This window comes from Mytilus trossulus, chromosome 14 (assembly GCF_036588685.1).
Source record: "Mytilus trossulus isolate FHL-02 chromosome 14, PNRI_Mtr1.1.1.hap1, whole genome shotgun sequence".
Taxonomy (NCBI): Eukaryota; Metazoa; Mollusca; class Bivalvia; order Mytilida; family Mytilidae; genus Mytilus; species Mytilus trossulus.
The window spans coordinates 58,266,514-58,289,116 of record NC_086386.1 but is presented as its reverse complement, the minus strand read 5'-3'; the positions used below and the strand labels follow the sequence as shown (position 1 = coordinate 58,289,116).

General features: G+C 29.9%; 1 protein-coding gene across 1 annotated transcript in view; it reads right to left on the bottom strand.

Annotated features, from left to right (window-relative positions):
- Positions 1–5,996: 5,996 nt before the first annotated feature.
- LOC134697071 (transmembrane protein 272-like) overlaps positions 5,997–22,603 on the bottom strand; it is a 43,230-nt gene continuing 26,623 nt past the window's right edge. Inside the window, exons 2-4 of the mRNA XM_063559103.1 lie at positions 8,798–8,972; positions 7,572–7,631; positions 5,997–7,251 (exon numbers count right to left, since the gene is read on the bottom strand). Coding sequence (XP_063415173.1) covers positions 6,812–7,251; positions 7,572–7,631; positions 8,798–8,972 — 675 coding nt within the window. The 3' untranslated portion in view covers positions 5,997–6,811. The remainder of the gene's footprint in view (positions 7,252–7,571; positions 7,632–8,797; positions 8,973–22,603) is intronic.

The following is a 22,603-nucleotide window of genomic DNA, read 5'->3' as shown; positions in this document are numbered from 1 at the left end:
CGAGAAACGCGTAGTATAAAAATCATAAACAAACGACAACTACAATACATCAGATTCCTGACTTAGGACTGGTGCAAACATTCTGGTATGTTGTTTTTTTGTTAATTTTTCGTTACAAATCAGGCTGTTAAGCGCGATGGCGAAATAGGGAAAAAACGAATTTCACTTCATAATATGCGGGTAAATTTTGCACAGTCCTAAACAAAACGATTTAATTTGAATTTAAGATTGGTCATTAAAATCTCAATTTGTGCGTTATATTATTTATTTTAGTTTAGCGTTTATACAGCTAATTAGACCAAATCGTGATTTAAATTATTTTCCAATCGTTGTATTTTTCAAAAAGATTTGAATATGTTTTATTAATGTTACATTTATACAACAATGAACTTATTTGCACGACTAAAGGGTTACATACCATGTTAACATCGAATGAGCACGAACGACGTGAATAACTATTTACAACACTTATATAAAAGAGAAAACGAATATACATGTAATAATGTGTATTACAAAAGAGAGTAATAATAATCCTCAATATATGTGTTCGTTATACTTCACAAACATAGAAAGCTTTTCGATCCTTTACTTTGTATTTATCTATGATTTTAGTTAAGACTTACTGATAACTCGTCAAACACAAACATTTTATTTTACATGTTGTGGACGTTTTTTTAACACATTGCCAAACTATCATTTGAAAATATCAAAATGTTTGTATTCTTGATCCAAACCTTGTTCCTAAAAACAACGTACATATATCTAAAATATAAGATATTAATTTTAATATGTGTATCATATATTTTTCAATTATTTTAAATATTAGTAGGTATACTGAACGGCTTTAGAAACGCAACACTAGATAATTTTTGTGATATTTTTGAATGAATTTGTCAAAGTCAGAAGCGATGACTGCCTGTTACTAACGCCAAAATGATTGTCAGAAAGGTCGACAAATTCTGTCTGACATTTTTTGGGTTCTGTTTTACACGTTCTGATTTTGCATTTGTTCAACCCATTAATTGGTTTAGAGGGCTTTACATGTTTTCCTTCAGTCAATTCTTTGGCAATGTAGTTCATGGTTAACATTTATGGCATGAATCTGAACTCAATGGCACTTGGCAATTTGGTTATCAGTTAACGTTGTAATATCACAGCAACAGTATGCGTAAATATTTTTCAGAAAAGAGAGTTTTTTCATTGGCATATTGAAATGTTTCATAACGTTAAAGTAAGATGTTTTGTATTTTACATCTGACAAATACCGGCTAAATGTTATACTCTGACAAACATGCACACTTTTTTAAATAATCTTACTGATAATATATCATGTATATTCAACATCTTTGTTTAACATTCCACAGATAATTTGTTTTTGTATAAGGTGATTGTTTGTTTAATTTACCCCCTGTAAACTTTTAAAAGCTTGATTGTATCTCATTTTTAATGCAGTCGGGTCTTAGTTTTTAAAACATAAAACAAACAAAAACAGACATTTTTCTTTAATGTTCTTTCAATTCGTTAGAGTATATTTTAGAAATTACGAAATGAAAAATGTCTATGAAATTTAATTGTCCTCTTTCAGATCTTTAATTCAATATGCGTGTCATTATGCTATAACGAAAAACCAACATTTTGCAAAACTGACGCAGAAAGCGACTGTTATGTTTTGTCACAAGTGAATATCAGGAACCAGTTTGCAGATCTAGAATTTAAATAAAACACATTATTTAGTAAAAAAGGTTGAAATCCTCAGATGAAACATGTGCATTTCTTTTGCTTTTCGATCGTAATAGAAATTACTACATCTGTTCCCATATGTGCAGGTTAAAAAGAAGAGCCCCTTGAAAAAATAGTTTATGCATGTATCTCTCATTTAGCTTTATAAAAGGTTCGGCATCTACAACACCAATAAATTTGTACATGTATATACAAAACAAGAGATGTGGAAGTGTTTGACTGACAAATAATGAAACTTACAGCTATCAATCATTTTTCAAATGACTTCGAAATACGACTTTATAGTTCACTGTACGGCCTTAAAAAATGAGAAAACCGATATCGTAATCTCAAATTTGACAGGACTTGACAAGCAAAATTTGTTCTAACACACTAGAAAAAACACCTTAATTTTTAACAATACATATTATGAAAGAACAAATATGTCTCAAACAGAAACCAGCAACCATCTGTTACAAAAGGCATAATGCACCATATTATTTACAGTCAGAAACAACAATTATTATTCACACTAGGCACTAGATAAGTAATTGTGTTTTCTTTCCTGTATTTTAACGAACAAATAAATACATTAATAATTTTTCACCAATCATTGTTGTGCCAATTGTAAACATAATTTCTCATAGTGTATTTTACATTAACTTAAGGAGGTACCCCTAGGTTAAGGGAACTAACTCTTAAAATCATCAGTACGTTTGTGTCAACAACTTTCATTAATATATTCTAAGCTTTTATGTTACATAGATTATTTCCACTCTGTTTTAGGTAAATGCTTAACATACATTGATGATACTTAAATTTTACAAACGCCTAAATGATTTAAAGAGTTATCTCCCTGAACCAAGGTCTTCCCCCTTAAGGTTCATCAACAAAGGGAATTGAAAAACACGAGTAGTGTTATCATTGCAAACATGTACTTTGAATAACACACTTATTCATCTAGGAAAAGGACAAGGCATTGGATACCTAGATATTGAAAAGTTACAAAAGTTTAAATTTGGTGAAAATTAAATTCTGAAATTAATTTTATTGTGTGGAAGTTAGTATATTAACAAAGGCAGTTTTATTTGATACTGTCTACACAGTTACACAGATACAATCAATTACTATTGAAACATGTATATAGTCCATCCTTTCTCTAGTTCAATGGCCGTGCTTTGAGCTATAATGATTTACTTTTACACATTGCAAAATTGTCCGTGTATGATTAAGGTTTCTATTATATGAAATTGAAATTCCAAACCCAAATACAATTGAGAATGAAACATCGTATCAGTTATATTATAAGACAAAATAAACACAATATCCAATCCCAAAATGAAATAAACTGAGACAGTATTTATCTAATTTCTTTATTTGTGGTTTTCATCTAATAAAGACAGACATAGTTTTCAGTGTATAGATCACGTTGAGAAAAAATAAGATGACTAATTTGTACACAAATATTTTACAATATGAAACAGTTGCAATGCTGCATTGTCTCTTATTAATTCTTATGTATTTCATTTATGGTTATGTTGTGAGTTCTCAACAGTTCAGTTTTTTTCGCTGTCGATGATCTATGTCTTTATTTTCGTTCGTTGAGATCATCTAAATCTTTTTTGGGTAAATGTTATCTTGATTTTTGTGTTTAAAATTGTAAGATAGAAATTGATTATTGGTACATTCGTATTGCATTAAAATTGAACGAGTTGTGGTATGCATTTCGTGGTACTTTGTTTCTTTTTGTTTCTTAGACGAATCATGTTAATCATGTTAATGTTAAGAAGTACATGAATGATTTTTATTATCGACAGTTTTCAGCGTGTATCAATAAACAAATTCATGCACATGGAACATATCAATAGAAATGAAATTCAAACACATTTTAAATGGACAAAAATCATGAACGCTCATAACCGATTTTAGAATTTTAAGTATAACCATACAACTCTTCAGCTTTTACAAACATAGCAGAAATGTTAAATCGCGCTTAATATTGTATTATATCTATTTATGATTATACATATGCATAACTGTTGTTACATGTACTGCTAATGTGGTTGAATACGCGGGTTTCCTACAAAGAATAAAAGAAAAATGATTAGATTGAATTCAACACATTAACAAGTTAAAACTGTTATTTTGTCATTGATAACTCGAAAAAGTTTTTATAATGAAATGAAACGACGAATTGTGAAAATCAGGTTCGTATTTTCAGTACAGCAGAATTAAATGTAAATTAGAGACATAAGAAAATATGAAAACTCAGAGAAATTAAATTATAAACAAATTTTCACAATTTTAAGAATGTTGAACTTGAATAAATTGCATTCACTTTATACTAGGGGTTACCTATAACTATGATATATACATTTTAAATCAAGTGTATTTGAGTCGCAGATCAGTGTATATGCTTTTGTAATTTACTGTTGTATTTCGTTCTCGTGTTCTGCTGTTACGATGTTATTGGAAATTGACAGACATGATTATTTCCAACAATCTAGTGTGCCTGACATGTGCATGCATTTCAGTAGTTTTCGTTGGTACATTGCCTGGTATTTTTTGTTTGTGTAAAGTTTTCGGGTTGAAATTAAGCCGTGATGTTTTAAGTTTAACTGTTTAATATATTTCACTTCGAGGTCTTTCATGATGAATTATACGAGACGGGCTCTTCTTCTTGTTACATGATAATGAAGTGAGTGTCATTAATACACGTACTTGAAATCCACTGGACGTTCCGATATCGGAAATGAGGACAAAAAACATGGTCCTTCTTCTGAAGAAAAAACTCTTAGTGGAATTTGATATTCACGTCGCTATTTATATTTTGTCGCTTGTTGGTTTGAATCAGAAGTGATTCTCGTGTTTCTTAAATTACATCTATGGTTCTGTGTTTGATTGGTTTACCATAAGAAATGTTTGGGGCACTGTATAGTTTTATAATCGGTGTGACCCATGGCTCCGTGTTGAAGTACGCACTTTGACTTACAAATGTTCACTTTACAAATTTTGTCTCGTTGCATTCATACAACATCTTCGTATATCTATTAGTTTCAACGATATTTTGAATTGATTATAGATCTGTTAAGAAAGAGGATCTAGTTATATCAGCAATTAAATTGGCCGTGTATGATTTAGGTTTTTACTCGATAACATATTGAAATTCCAACCACAAATCGTATTTAGAATGAAACATTGTATCAATCATATTATGCGACAAAACAAGCAAACTGTCCAATCTCAGAATGTAATAAGCTGAGACATTATTTATCCAATTACTTCATTCTCGCTTTTTGTTTATCTATTTAAAACATATATGGTTTTCAGTTTATATGCCAAATTAAGCAAATAAGATTAGAAGTACTCAATGTGTACCAAACTCTTTTAACAAAGGAACCAATCAATAACCTATGTCGTCGGTAACTATTTTCAACGTTTAACAACTATATAGGTGCGCTTCGATGTTAAAATAGTTACAGGACAGGAGTTATTTCGTAACCACGAAACATATTAGAAACGCATGGGAACAAATCAAAACTGTATCGTTGACAACTGTTTGTAAATGTTACATACTTATTCCCAAATTGATACGACGAACAACTAAACCAAAGCTACATGTTTTTTACAATTAATGCTGTGTATTGTCTGTCAACTACAAAATGATCACTGTATTAACAAACGACACTGTCATCGAGTTGAGTGAGTTGGTGTTCCTTTGTGATAAATCTGTGTATAAATCAAGGATGCATCTATGCTGCTTCTGTGTAGGTCTTAAATACTATTTTTTTCTCAATTAAATGATAATGTTATCTAATATTTGCTTGATATTTTTTCATGCGTTTATGAGGAAGACATTTGAAAAACATCAAAATTGACGTGTTGTTTTAAATTTTTAAGATAGAATCATATTTTGCTTTTTGTCCTTTTTGGATTTTTTTAATTTATTTTAAGTCTTTATAACATATTCTTTAACATTTTTTTCAGCCACATTCTTGACTTGGAACAAATATTTTCTTAGATAGAAAATGGTGGATAACACCTGCTTCTATAGCTAGTTAAATCTCTCACTAGTATAAAAGTCGCAGCAAAATATATGTCGATGCAAACAAATTAGCAAGAAATTATTTGCATCTATAATCCCTTCAAATACATAAAGATACACACTCATCATTGATTTATTTATTTGACATAGATGTATAAATTAGACAATGAAATAATAAATTATACAACAATGCCATATTTGTATAATATATAAGGTGTGTTTTTGGTTTTGATAGACTGTTTTCTGTAAAAATAGATAAATGTATATTGGTTGATAAAAAACCAGGAGCTCGTTTGGATTTAGCAATAATAAAATATATCAGTACAATGTATGATATACACATGATATATGATATTAGACAAAAAACACATTCAATATAAGTAGGGTGTACACGTCCGAATGTTAAGCCACAGCAAATTGGTCAAACTAACACATCAGAAATATATCTATCACATATATATATACAATCGTTGTACAATTCGTAACGGGAACCATTCATACATTCAAGTATAACAGTGATGTATCAGATTCAAAAAAAATGTCAACTCGACTTACCGCCAGAATACAAATACATGTATATGACAATTGTGTTAATGTTTCACTTAAAGTTGACTTGCCACTCTACACATGTATTCTTTTAATTTCTGACAACCGTAACTTGCATTTGGAAAACAAAGTTTTAAGTGACTGGCGTGATTCTGATCTTGTTTGTCTATTTGTTTAATGTTTATACTGCGACTAGTATGAACTATTATTTTTAAGAATAAAATAACAAACTTAACCTAAAATATCGCAAATTGTCACCTTGATACATTGTACCTTGTCATGCTTTGATATTTTTTGTGTACTTGCTCTTTTTTGTTTTTGATAGAAGTTGATAACAGTTTTAATATAGAGTAAGTAGTAAACATATTTGTTTATGAAAAATTAAAATCTGCCCAAGTTACTAAAACGTAAAGTTTTTCACAACCATGTTGAACATTATACAATTCCATGTACTATTATATATAAATATAGCAAAAACATGAACAAATGAATTTGCTCATTTCACGAATGATCAAAAATATTTGTAAATTTGTAACAAGAAGCCAATACACACATTGTTAATAGTAGAAACGCTAGAAAAGCATAGCAACCAATTATCTGATATACAGCAAACATGTACACGTGTTTATCACACCAATTGCTTGGTTCATGTAGCAACTGTTTATAATGGGGCTGCCATATTTCAAAAACCCAGTATGTACCAGCTATTAGCCATGCTAATAAAAAAGTTGAAATTATCATATCCATCATGTGATATGTTTTTGCTGCAAATGCTCCATCGCCACCATGGCCGTCATAAAAGCTATCCATGTCATCATAGCGACGGTATCGAATATTTCGCCATATTGTTCCGAGTACCTTTAGCATCCCAAAGCAGCCTCCAACTAGTAAGTATACTGGAACTTTCTTCTGTTTTGGACATTCATTCAGGTATTTGACACCTTAAACGTAAACAAGAAAATTTTTAAATACTAGCTATCAACCATTGTTAGTCATAAGTACATTCATTGCCAAATTTTACATGTATATTCGGGCTACAATGGACATATGAATTATTTGTGTATGCCAATGACAGAGTCACTCAACAACAAGACATGCATGCAATATGTTGTATCAGTTTCCACACGAGGTGTAATATACTAGTTCGTGAATTCATTTGTTAGCAGAAAAAAAAACAACAATTAATTAATAATTTCTGGTAATATTCTACATTTTTAATTATATTGCTCTCACTATTGATAATTGATCCAGATTTACCTACCTACTGACATCATGGTAATCGGTAAGGCCATTGATAAACCAACAATCACTGTAACAAGGACTAAAACAGAAATGAAATGTGATACAAATCAATCAATACGAATAAAATAAGACGTTCTGTCTAGTCATCCGCGTCCTCATACATTCAATATCCAACAAACAAGCTACACAAATCAGTTTTTATTAAAATAAAAGTATTTCATAAGATCTGCATTGATCAATTCTTTACAATAGTCGTGATCATCGACCAAAGTATAATGTATCATATAGCCAAGGTTGTCTGCAATTATTTTTTAAGTGAATTCCATAGCAATAAATAAGCGTGTTGGCTTTCTCTTTTAAAGTATTTTCCAACTTTATAGAAGTCTTAAGTATTATCAAAATGGTTCATCATGCAGGAGGAAACGACAGCCTGATGTTTTATGCTAACATAATTATCTCAGCATTGAATTTTATAGTCAAAGAAGTTCAGAAGGTACAGAAAGAATACCATTACATAAAACACTTTGGTACGTACATGTATATTATGACAAATATTTGTATTATTTACAGTGCTACGATTTCAATTTTCATAGGGGATCAGTATTCTTGTTATTCTAAGTTTAAGAATGAAAACAAAACATAGCCTGTTTACCGTTCACATGAAATTTATACCTCATGCATTTAGTTTTGCGTACATGTAGCAACAGACTGTTTCAATGAAGAGAACTGAAAGTTAAAGTATTAGCCTGCCGTCCAGCGAAATCAATACACACAACATATCAAGCCGGATATAAACAATCTTAAATAATAGAAAAGGTTCCATATAGAAAATTCATATGATTCATATTAACATTAAAGATGGCAGAACGTTATATCGATTATGACAATTACAAATTAGCCGTGTTTATGTTGGACAGGATCCACGAAGTCTGAAGTACATGTATCGTATTGATATGAAATCATATTAGCTGGAAAATTGTTTCACACACATATATAGTTAATAACATGTAACCTGATATTAAATGTGTTGTCTCAATCTTAAAATCCTCGTTCAGTCAGTATATCATGTAGAATAAGCTGCATATGCGTTGTAAATAGTGCAAGTTGTTTTACTAACAAGACTAAGATTGGTTGCACTGCAAACTTTTGAATTGAATTTGCTTTGGAAAGAATAGACATGACAACTCTGTGTTAGCGAGGCATATTAAAAACGTTTGTAGGAATTGTAAAACATAATTTATTCACCTGTATGACACATTATTTTACTACTTCTGCAAATGAAATCACATGTGTTTTCAGCCTCTTTGTTTGCCTCCTGGATTTGTATCATAATTGCTTCATATTGGGGCTCTTGGTCACATTGTTTGTTTTTTCTCCAATCAATTGATGTTTTACACAACTGCTTTTCATCGTCAAATGACTGAAAATTAAAAGAAAAGGCCGATATAATATCACCAAAAATAACACTAGCGAAAACTGTTTTCATTACTACTTCAAAAAGCTACTAGGAGTCGCCGATTGAGTTGAGTATTTTGAATGTCACTTACATTACAACTACATATAAATATCATTGTACATTCCAACAATTACATGTAAGTTATATTCGTCACGATTTGAAAGGTGTCATATATTTGTTAATGTCATAACTGCGTTTCAGGAATCATTGCTTGTCAATTTATAGCTTTCCAGTTGACCACTTTTTGTGTCCACTCATAGTAAGTATTGCACCTTTTTTTATTACTCTCTAACATTTTTGTAGTCGAACATAAAATGTAATTGAATAGGTATTAGGAAGAATAGCTGCCACAAACGTTGTATACATTTCACGTTAATATTTTTTTACAATACACTTTAATTTAGTGTGGCTTTCTATACTAATCAAACATGCATTCACCTTTTATTTTTACATATAGCCTTATATAAGTATCGTGGATTTAATTATGTCTATTAAAAGACAACGTGATGTATACGTAAATGAGACACGTTTGAGTAAGATAAAATTGAGAATGAAAATGGGGAAGGTGTCAAAGAGACAATAACCCGACCATAGAGCTGACAACAGCAGAAGTTCACCATCAAGTCTTCAATGCAGCGAGAAATTCCAGCACCCGGAAGCGGTCTTCAGCTGGTACCCCTTAACAAATATATTTATTATACTTCACGTTAAAATGCCATATTTTGATTGGCTAAGACGAGTGTGTCAATTTACTCTATCACATGGCTGAGCCGGGACAATTTGTTTTAATGTGACCCTCTCGTCTACACTAATCAGAAATCGATAATTCAAAGAATTGAATTTACATCAAGGAATTACATAGAATGCTTAAGTTCTTCGTTTTGGCTCAGATTTTAATATCGACTGTTAGAATAAATAAAATAAAACATCTTGCTTGACTTTTATTGGGTTTTTTTTCTAATGCCCGTAATGTTGTTATAAACGTGACGTCATAGAAAATACTTTTGAAATAAAAGTAATCCGTAAAAGTCAATAATGATAGGACATTCAGTATAATAAATTAAATAACACATAGCTGAGAGGGTGATAGAGCAGATTCGAACCCCTCGAAAAGGCATTGTCAACCTTGGCTGCGCCGCGGTTGACAATGTTTTCTCGGGGTACCGATCTGTTCTATCACCCTCTCAGCTATGTGTTATTTATATAATATACTAGTTCAGTCATAATGAACGCCATACTAAACTCCAAATTACAAAATATAAAAAAGGCTAGAGGCACCTGCTTTGGGACAGGCCCAAAAATGCGGCGGGGTTAAACATGTTTATGAGATCTCAACCCTCCCCCTATACCTCTTACTAATGCAGAAACGTAAACGTATAACAATACGCACATTGAACTTCAGTTTAAGAGAAGACCGATTCTGATGTCAGAAGAAGCAACCAAAGAAAATAAACAAAATGCCAATAATATATAATTAAAAAAGACTACTAGCAGTTAACTGACTTGCCGGCTCGTGACTTCAATTAAACTGATTGAAAGAGTATGTCTTCATCATATGAATGTCAGGCACGATCCTTCCGTGAAGGGTTCAGTATTATACCATCATAACATGCATGATAGGAAAATAACCCGTGTCATGCCAACAACTGGTTTTTAAATAAATGTGTTTAGTTCCGATGCAAAGACCCTATAAGTAAATCAATACTAACGCCAAAATATACAATCTTTAATGTTCTGACTACAGTACCGTAACTATATCCCTTCTTAATAAGTCTATTTAAAGGTTGTTTTAGCCTCTTAGGTGAATACTAATATTTTTGTGCTTTTAAAAGAATATGTCCATAAAATATTGGATGTGAAGTACCTGAACCTTTTAGAAGTCTGCAGGTTGAGCTATATTTACGAATGATGTTCTTATACCGATGATAACATTTAGTAATTTGTTTGACTAGTTTGTGATATCGAAAACTCTGGTGTAATATTTTTACAAATCTAAAACATTGTTACATATACGAGCGAATCGTACAAGTTGAAATATATAAACACCGTAAATGGTGACAAGAGAAAGTCACTATCTAAAAATGGATAATTAACGATAGGAAATGAGAAATTATGTCTTTTATCATAAATTTTAGTATGAAGCTTTCCGTTAATGATACAGATATCAAGATCGTGGAAAGGGCAGTGGTCATTGTTAGTTTTAGCTTTATTTAAAGTAAGTTAAACAGGGCACATTTCTTAGTATACATACCAAAGTCGGAACTATTGAGAGTCAAATGATCATCCAATATCGGAAAGTATGATTAAATTTGTGTATCAGATGTTGTTTCGATGGGGCTTTGCTGATTTTTGTCATAAATTGTAACTCATAGCAATACAAAAACAGGTCCGCAATAAGTGGTGCACAGTTAGTCCCTATAAAAATTCCGATAACCTGACGATATCCGGATATCCGAAAAATATTATCTAGTAACAATCCAAGGGCAGATATAGTATCAAAGCATGTCTAATTAACATAGTTTTTTTTGCTTATTGCTACTTAAAATGACCTTAAAGAATTTGAACATATATATTCACATTCTGACTTTTTAAATGCGCATCTAATTAGGTGTGTGAATTTTTCTTTATGAGAATATGAGGCAATGTGGTATAAAGGTTAGAAAAATCAATACTTTGAACAGATTCAAAATCCCTAATATATGCATGCCATTTATAAAATACTTCCAACGAGTTCTTGAAACTCCAAATTAACTAATTCCATTGTATTCGAAGGCCTTGTTTGAACATTTTGTTATCAGGTTTTTGATTGTACCAAGTGTACTGGTACGAATAATAGATAAGTTAGTAGTGGAACAATGGCTTGATGAGGAAATAAATCTATATTTGTAAGTTGTTTTATGTAGTCTCGAAAGCCAATACATATTTGGTACTTTCAATGTTTTTGTTTCTGCTTGTAAAGCGGTAGATACAAGTTTATTGTCCGGTCATATATGTTAGCAACCTCACAAAATGTATCCATTCTATTAACGGCTAACGTGTACAATTGTTCAGAGTGGTTACATACCAGAAACCATATCACAACTCATGAGTCGAGGGAGAAGAATACAGTAAGGGCAATGAGCGGAAGAAAAAACATGACAAATCAGAGTATATTTCTTTGTTTCTAATAAATAGGATTGATATAATATAGACAACCAAAATATACATGTACCGTATACAGCTCCATTAGTCGTATACGTTTTCATGTTTCTATTAAGATATATTGTAGACCCATAATGAACTGATTTACAGATTAACTTAAACATGTTAAACATACAACTAATATCTCTTATTCTAACACATGTTGCAATTGTGATAAAAATACGCAACACTATAGTAGTCTCGTCTTTTTGTTAAAATTACACTTTTAAATAGTATCTTCTACAACCGTTGATCAGTCATATTAAAGCTGGAACATTTGAAGCGTCTTCTGAAGATTGTTTTGATGTGCAATAATTTATTCATCAAAGTTTACTGCGAATTTCTGATCAAATCAAATTAATTTGCTAGGAATGCAATCCTTTATATTACAAAATGGCTCAACAGATAAGTTAAGTAATTGTTAATTTTTATCTTTAAAAAGCGACTTTCAACATGTTTTATATGTATCACATTCTGTGTTATTGACTTTCTAAAAAAAGTAACAGGAAGCCACGTCACATTGTAGGTGTGTATAATTGAACCTGACGAAATATGGATGATACAAAAACATCATGCATATGTGACGTATGATAAAATTTGACATACTACAATATATGACGTGCACAACCCTATGACGTGCGATAACATATGACACGACGGCATGCAGCTTGAAACTGTATGTCTACAATATAATCTACAAAAAATCGATCAACATCTTGCATTTTATTTATGTTTGTTTCTTGTTATATTTTCATGAAAAAATCATTGACATCTATACATTTAGAACTTTTAAGTTGTTTTTAAGTAATGGCGATTGGAAATATTGGGTATGGTTGGTGAAACCTTGAAGGACGCATTTCTTTAAGATGAACAAATTGAAGAAAAAAGAAGTAAGAAATCAACACGTCATACTGAGTTATAAATACTAACAATTATACCGATAAAGTATCTGAAAGTGAGTGTAAACACGAATGTGATGTGTGTAGTAAATGAAAGTTATTTTTTCTTTGTTTCGTTTCTGTGTTTGAAAATATATAATTTGCTAAAATCAACAGCCATTAACGAAAAGTCGGGGGAAAAAGAGGGGGGGGGGGGAATATCGTGTGAAGTTATATTGTGTAATGCCTTATTTAGAGTAACGTATAACAAAGATAACAAATCAAATCGTATGCTTCTATTTCGCACAGTATTCAATAATGCTCAATACGTTTTCTTAATTAAATTAATTACTCCTCAAAATATTAAATAACAAATACAATCATTAAACTATTTCTTTCTCTACAATACACACTATAAATTTATCATATATATCACGTTTATATGTCGGTTTTCCATTTTACCAATATGTAACCAACACGTAAATGTACATCATTCAGACACTATAACACTTAGTATTCTTGAACCGTAGTATGTTATTATTGAATAAACAATTATTATGAAAATCTCGTTGAAGGAAATCCTTATAAATATACATTGTAAGATTTTAAGTCTTGATTGATTCTTTTCTGTCATATTGTCAATCAACAATCAATTTAGGAAGCTTATTAGATAAAGCTGTTTATTTGTAACATTAGAATTTTCAAACAATATGGTGCATGAAATAGATTTATATCGTAAATCGGCTTCAAGTGCTTGATATATTTTCCCATAAAAATAAATCTTTATTTTGTTTAACAGTGCATATTTTGGTTTTAGGAGGCATTTCGGACTTACATGCCATTTTAAGATTATGTTGATTTTTTTTTTATATAAAACGAAGCGTTTGTTTAACAAATTAAAAGACTTTTAACATCATTTTGCATGTTGTGGGGATCACACATTGCTGCTTTTGATATTACTAATACATTTGTTAAAACGGTATCATATTCCTGCTCACAAATATCAGAGTCTCGTATTGGCTCGTTTGCCGCATTTATAAAAACTAAATAATGAAGATCCATCTATAAAGGAATTATCATTCAGTAAATTGTAAAAGTGAATATTTTGTTTAATAAAATGTTAGCTACACCTTTACCGTTTCTGATCTGATCGTATATACTTTGGATAAATCGAAACATTTCCAAATGAGTCAATATACTAATTTGACGTATTTGTACGTATACGATATCTTTTGCTATAATGGTTAAGTTAACACAATGATGTGAAATGCATACTTATCATCTGATGCTGTAATTAATATTCGAGTAAAATTATATCGCAAATTTAAAAATCGGCGAAAACATCATAATTTTAATTTTTCAAAATCGAGACAAATGCGTTACTTAGAGTGATAACTTCTATCATAATTCTTCTTCTTAAAGTTTACAACTAGCAGAATAGTTCAGAGAAAAATTGTATCTCAAATTTTTAAAACATCATGATTATAGCAATGCATATATTATACGATAAATAGACGTTATAGGAGGCAAGTTTTCTTCAACTTGAAAAGTATGGAAAAAACAGAAATAATTGATTATTGTTGTCATTATGTACGTATTTACTGACTTTAGTGAAACTTACATATGATGAATTTGGTTTGAATTTATAGGCTTCTTTTTGTCATATAATTCCAAAAATGTCTTCATCCTTTGTTTTTAATGTCTATGTTTTGCTTGTCTGTATTCATCATGCATTAAGCTACCAATAAAATTCATTTTTATTTTTAATCTTAAAGAATCTAACTTATATGCTGTTAAGGGTTTTCGAACGGTTTATCTACTAATTAGAAAACTTCTAGTGCACGTTAATAACAATTTTATTTATTGCTTTTATATATCATCAAAGGCTATTCTTAATTACCAAGAAAATGTTCTTTAGATATGTCGAACGGCTACTTCTCGAACAAAAGAAATAAAGAAAATCGGACACTTACCCCCTTTTTTCCAAAACAGGTCATTTTCACCTTGCAACTTTCCAACACGATATTGTAATGTATAGTAAAGTTGTAAATTATAAAATATTGAACTGTGTTAATCTTGATCGAATGTGTAACAGTTGTTTCCTTACACCTGGTACATTTGAATGTACAACACTTTTGTAAAGAGTTTAATTCTATTTTCTATATAAGAAACAGAATATAAGAATATAGTTAAAAACAAACTGGAGAAAAGAAGAAAAAAACACTGATCAAGGATTACATTTGTTAGACCATTGTGAACAAACCTAAGTTTATTGCATTATAGTTTTTACGTGTATTCTTTTTTTTCGATATGGGGATTGTCATAATTTGTTCATTTATTTTGACGGACTGTATTTCAATTATGTATCGATTAACATAGTTTTCCTAGTTAGTAACTGACAAAAAGATGTTGTGGGAAAATATTTGTTAAAAGGGAATATAGATAGATATATACATGGATGTAATATAGAAAGAGGTACATAGTAGATACCTTTAGGACACAAAAGTGCAATTCAAGGACATAATTTGAATTGTGATATACATTTTAAAGTGATATTAAACTTAAATTATTTTTTTTTTTTAGTATTGTTCACATAATCGAATAGCTAAATTTAACTCAACTAAAGTAAACGTAACCTCGTTTTAAACAAAAATCCTTTTTTTTAATTCATCAAAGTATTCATAATGTACCATCATTAAGTCATTGGCCTGCCAGACTCTTATTCGTCAGTTTCTTTCCGTATGTTCTGACCTCAACTACGAGACCTTTCATTATACGTTCGAAATAACATATCGCAAATGCGAGGATAAAACCTGAAGATAATGTAAACGCGCGTGCTCTAGGAGGTAAGTATTAATAGTAGATTCTTTTATTTACCTTAAATGAAACTGTACTCGCTACAGTTTTTATAATAGTCTAGACTCATTTACTTTCAATAGAACCGGGGTACATGTAATATTTTTTTTTTGCAACTTGTCCCCGTGTTACTTAATTAACATTTAACTTAATTTAAAAAAAAAAAAAAATTATCTACATGTGAAGCATGTATGTACCGAATTGCGTAAATCGACTGCTTAATGACCAATATAGTACAGTTTTATTCCGTTTGCTATACATAAATGAAATTTTTGTTTTATATTCTACAGATCTCATTTAAAAAAAAAATATTTCAACTGAATGTAGCAATTATCTTTGAGACAGTAAAGTGTTGCCTGAAAACAACATCAAGATGTTCATATTTCAAGGATAGACTTTTAATAACATAATGAAATTCGATGCCACCAATGACAGTGGTTTTATCATTATTGATTTCAACAGATCATTTGGGAGAACAAATCAATGATAGGTTCAACATGTAGCTGTTCATTTCATAGATTGTGGTAAACTGATTTTTAATATGAAAATCATGAGAGACTCATGACGGAATTACGTGAATGTATTGAGTAGTGTGATTGGCGAGCATTGTCTTGTCTTGTTTTATTTATATTTGCATCATTATATATGTCCACATATGTAACGATCATACATGATCTTAAAATGTAAGACGACACATGCAACGAATATGTCGTCTTGGATCTTAATATTCAATACATTTTTAGATATTACGAAAAAAAACAGACCTTATGATTACAATCTGTGTTTCAAAGTTACTGAGAGTACATTGAAATGGCATGATACTCTTAAAATGTCATTACATATTTGTAAAAAAGATGATTTGATTGATAATATTGAAAACCCTTACATTATTTTGCAAAGATGGCGTTTCAGAGTATTGTATGTTGTTGATTGTTTTAGTAGTATATATCAGGTTTTTTTTAGAGAAATGTTTTTAGTTAAAATAATTTCTCGGTTAATGAAAAAGTAGTTCCGGCACTTAAAACATACCTCGTTTCAGAAGGCTATTGACATACAAGTAAAATGTTTAGCTAAGTGTAAACCCAGTTTTATTCCACCATTTTCTAAATGCCTGTACCAAGTCCGGAATATGAAAGTTGTTATCAGTTCGATTGATGTTTTTTAGTCTCTAATTTTGTCATTTGCCATTTGCTTATAAACTTTCCATGCAGAATTCTTCTAGGAATTTTTCTTTTTTTTTTACTTCTCTTTTTATAAGTTCTTAGAAAATTGTTAATCTAACTATATAAAATTCGTTACCGATGCACGTTTGATTTTTTGATAACGATAAATACAGTTGTAAAATTATTGTATACTTGATTTTAATAGTTAGATAATGGTTAAGCAATATTCATGTCCTCCAACAGTTTCAATAGAATATATACCGATTACAGTAAAAGCACATACATCAATGCTAGCTCAACTATATTTTTTTTCGCTTGATATATTTTGATGAACTTAAACATTATTAGTAATGAACTATATTACACACACTTAAGCACAATAGCAAGTCTTATGTGTAAAAATAATGTAGTTTTATCTTTAAACAAGTTTATAGTTATATCAGTCCCTATCCATGACTGCTCAATATTAAATAACCAATATGCGTTCATGTAATTTGTAAACCACAACTCCCGCGTGTGCCTTCATTTAACAAAGTGTTGTTTAAATCAGTTTTCCTATTGATGTATTATTACATATCAACTATTTTTACAAATACCTTTTATATAAAATTGACATGGTCTGCTTTGACACCAATGCTATATGAAGCAATATAACTGTAATATTCTGAATATATCATTGTTCAAGTTTTAGTTATAGACACATGTTTGTGTTCTACGCTGAGGAATAATTCAATCATGAGCATAAACACATATTTAAGCAATAAAATTTAAGAACTTCACCAAGTTTTGAATTCATCCATACTGACTACATGTATGTTTGTATAATACACATAAGAAATACTAGTGAATTTATAGAATGAATTAAAAAAAAAAAGATTTTATAAGATTTATCGCATGGACATAACTTTGGAGCGAGTTTGTGTAAATGCAATTGTACAAATAAAACATTGTTTGTGCAGACATCGTATATACAAATATTTCTAACCCATGATATTACATTAAATATCAACATGTTTATAATCTTAAAAAAATCAAAATCAAATAATGTATATTGATCTTCACATAGTTTGTACTTTTTATTTTAAAGAATCTAAATTATCGGTTTTTATTCTCGATGATTATCAAACACTTTTTTTATATTACTTAGTAATTGTATTGGTCGTTATGGACAAGTTAAATTGGTAAAATTAATTGAGTTACGTTCTAGTCTTAGATACCATGATAGATTATCAAGATTAAGCAAGAAAAACATCCTCAAATTATACTGGAAAAGTGAAAAAAAATCCTATCTTCTTAGCCACCATAAAAAGTAATGAAAAATATAAACTTACCCCCTTTTTACAAAACCATGTCATTTTCACATTGCCAGTGTCCGACATGATATCGTAACTTGTAGTAAAGTTGTAATTGATAAAATATTAACTATGTTACTCTGGATCGAATGTGAAACATGTGGTAACTAACATCTGGTGCATTTGAATGTACAACACGTTTGTATCGAGTGTTACTTGATTGTATCTTTTGAAAAAAAAATACAGTTGCAATCACAATAGTGATCACCCATGATAAAATACAGATAACGAACTTTATTTGAAGAAATAAAGTAACCTTATCTGTATTGAAATAATATTTAAATTTCCACGTGTATTTTTTCAGATAAAAGGGATGTAATTCTTTCTTCATTTATGTTGACAGACTGTATATCAATCACGTGAGAGATCAATGAATGGTTTATTACTTTTTAAAGTTATGTTGTGGGAAAAAAATTGATGAAACAGAATATGGACAGATTTAATATAAATAACAATATCGATCCGTTTTTTTATAATAATAAAAATATGAATATTGTAGATATATTCATTATGCAAAAACAAATGAAAGAAACATATACATGTAATATTGTATTATTCATGTTATTTACGTGAAAAAAAATAAAAAAATAAATAGCAAAACATTATTCTTTTAGATTTGTTAATAGAAAAATAATCATACTGATACATTGTAATACTCCGATTTACATTGTTATATTTGTTCATAACGAATGCGCTAAGAAGTAATAAATACCGCATACATGTTATACCTGATTATATACCCCATAACAATTAATGTAAAGTGTATAGTCTTTATATAGCAATGCTAAGTTTTCCATAAAAAATACTTCAGAAAAAAGCAAAAGAAAATAGTTGCAGTTGCACCTTATTATACATTTTGTATACTGATTAATTTCACACAACTTCATCTTTTTAAAGATTTCTTGCATATTTTGCTGTTACCATTTACATGACTTACTATTCATTAAAAAACTACCAAGACTGATAACAGAAAGACGACTTCAAATAAAATTGAGAAAGAAAATGGTGAATGTGTCAAAGCGGCAACAACCCGACTATAGATCAGACAACAGCCGAAAGCCACCAAAGGATCTTCAATGTAGAGAGAAACGCCCGCGCTCGTAGGCGTTCTTCAGCTGGCCCCTTAAAATATGTTTACTAGTACAGTGATAATGGACGTCACACTAAACTCCGAATTATACACAAGCAACTAAAATCAAAAATCATACAAGACTAACATAGGCCAGCGGCTCCTGACTTGGGACAACTCACAATTGTGGTGGGGTTAATCATGTTTATAACATCTCAACCCTCCCCTTTACCTCTGGCCAATGTTGAAAAGTAAACGCATAACTAAAGTCCGTTTTATGACAAATGCATGATTTGTAATAAATGGAACTATTTTAGTTTAACTTACTTCGACAAAAGATACAATGTTTGGGGTTTGAAGACACAACTGAATGTACTTTATACGATAAGATGTATTTTAAGAAGTTAGTCTATTAGTTTATGACCCCATAACCATCACGTCTTCAATTAAGCAGATGTTTTAAATTGTCAATTAATTAATTTTATGTAATCTTTAATCTCCAAATATCGAAATTTATGTACCCACTTGCGTAAATGAACAATCTGTATGACAACTATCATTTAGTATTATTTAATTTTCTATATAGAATTGAATATTTGTGATTAACATTCAAAAAGTTCACATATCAAGAAGTAATGTCAGCTCAAAGAAGCAATTATTATTGATTAGCAACATTTTCCCCTGAAGGAAACATCAAGGAGTTCATATTTTAAAGATTACATTCTTATTACACCAAACAATTTTTTTAATGATTACAGTTGTTTTTTGTAAATGGATTTCATAATATTATTTTACAAAATAATTAGTTATGCAACTTAGACAGCAGTGGTTTTCATTTGTTTTACACTTGAACATTCAATTTCAAGAACCAATCATAAGTACGGAAACCAGGAAGATAATACTTGCTATCTATATTTATAAATGTGAATATATAATAGCATCATAGTTCATTTAAATTCATATATAAAAAAAGAGTAACGATGAAGATTATTGTATTCTTTATACTTGAATTTAAGAATATTATAATATTGTCTTTAGTTTTATTGTCGTGACTAGATGTGTCGCATGGGTTTATATATGTATCTATACATGTACATTATATGCTTTTTTAGTTTAGCTACACGTATGTATAATGATTGAAACCTACAGCGATAATAAATTAATACTTATTACAATTCTTGTCAAATAACATACGCTGCCATCAAGCTCATTGTCAAAACTAAGAAAAAAGGGGAACAATCAATTTCGAATATGTGTATTATACGGGCGTTATTAAATTTGATAACATGTAATGAAGAAATGTATATCATTAATTTCAGATCAGTGAATTGAATTGTAGTATAATATTATTGAACATTGTATTAAATTGTTATAGTCTAATATAAAATATAAGAAAATACTTATCTATCTGAAACCTTGTTCGTATAGATACTAACCATTTCAGGGTACTTTACAGTTAAAAGGCATAAACACCACAATAAAAACTGCTATCAATATTCAAAACGTAGTACTATCAATTTCCTCAAGAAGTTTTTTTGTGTTCTCGCTTATTTTTTCTTTCAATTGTTTATCTTTATCTAATATTTCTTCTTTAACTTTGTCATAAACTGAAGTGTTAAATTTGTCGAGACTTGTCTCATGAGCAGTTAATTCACACACTTTCTGATTTATACTATTTTCCTTTGTTTTGAGAATTTTAATTTTTCATGAAAAGCTTCAGTTATTCCTGTCATGCTATGGTTCTTATGAAATCTAGAAATGCAACTTTGACAAACAAGTTCATTACACATGACACAAAATGACCAACACCACTGTCCTAAGTGTTTGACACATTGGATCTTTGTCATGTCTGTGTTTTGTTCTTGATCGGTTTGGTGCTTTAAAAAGTCATTTATGTCTACAATTAGGAGATAACTGTATTGTATTTTAAGCTCCGACATCATCAATTGGGGATTTGATGGTCGCAAATTGATTTCAATGTAAAATAGCAGAACAAGGATCATGCACGTACCTAACGTTAGATAGTTCAAGGAATGTATGTAGTACGCCTTTTGTCTTTCTACTGTTATATAACACCAGTTTGATTAAAACATTTAGATTCAAATGGCGTTCACTTTAACTAAATATATGAAATGGCATGTAAAAGTTAAGATAACTTTCATAATTTGAAATTTATTGACGGAAATCTGCAATATGCATCACTTTTCTCTTAATCAAGTCTATGACATGATGGCGTGTTTTGAATTGGAAAACATAAAGTTGCTGTTATGTTTGACAATTGTCATTTTGGTCAATAAAACAGATTTCAGAAATAGTCATTTATTTCATTTTCAAGAAATATTTACTCTTGAATTGATGCATTTATTAACCAACCTGCCTCAATGAACAAATATCATTTAGTGTTATTCCCTTGACTATACAGATTAAAATTTGTGTTAAAATTCTAAAAGATTACAATGATTACAGTCAAGAAGTTTTGTTTACTAAAATTAATAATTATCTTTGATACACGACAGTTTTCCCTGAAGGAAACATCAAGAAATTCATATTTCAAGGATCGACTTTTAATTACATCAAAAAAGATATCGAAGGGGATGTCAAAATATAATTTTACAATATAATTGATGAATTGTCAACAATTAGAAAATGACTCCACTAAGAACCAGCAAACATTGGTCTTAAACAAGGTTAAGGTATTTACCAATTGGCGGCAAATGACCTGATGATTTCAACTCCAGATGGTCAATTAATTTAGATTAGATTTTACTAATCATATTACGCATGATCAATGTTCATTTCCTTAAATCGCTGAAATAAAATGCATATTAGCAAGATTGAAAACACATATAACATAAGACAATAGTAAATTACCAATTTCCTTTTCTTATGTCAAACGAATATGAAGATCTTGCTTACAGGAAAAGGTTGTATATGTCAGCTCCCTTCCGGGCTTACTTAATACACATTTCAAAAACAAACGATCAATCCATCAATTAAGAAGACTCGCGGGTATAAGATTTTCAGAAAAAAAATTAAACATTATTTTTTTCATTACAAATTTTATTTATAACCTTAAGTAGTTGTTACTTTATCATAT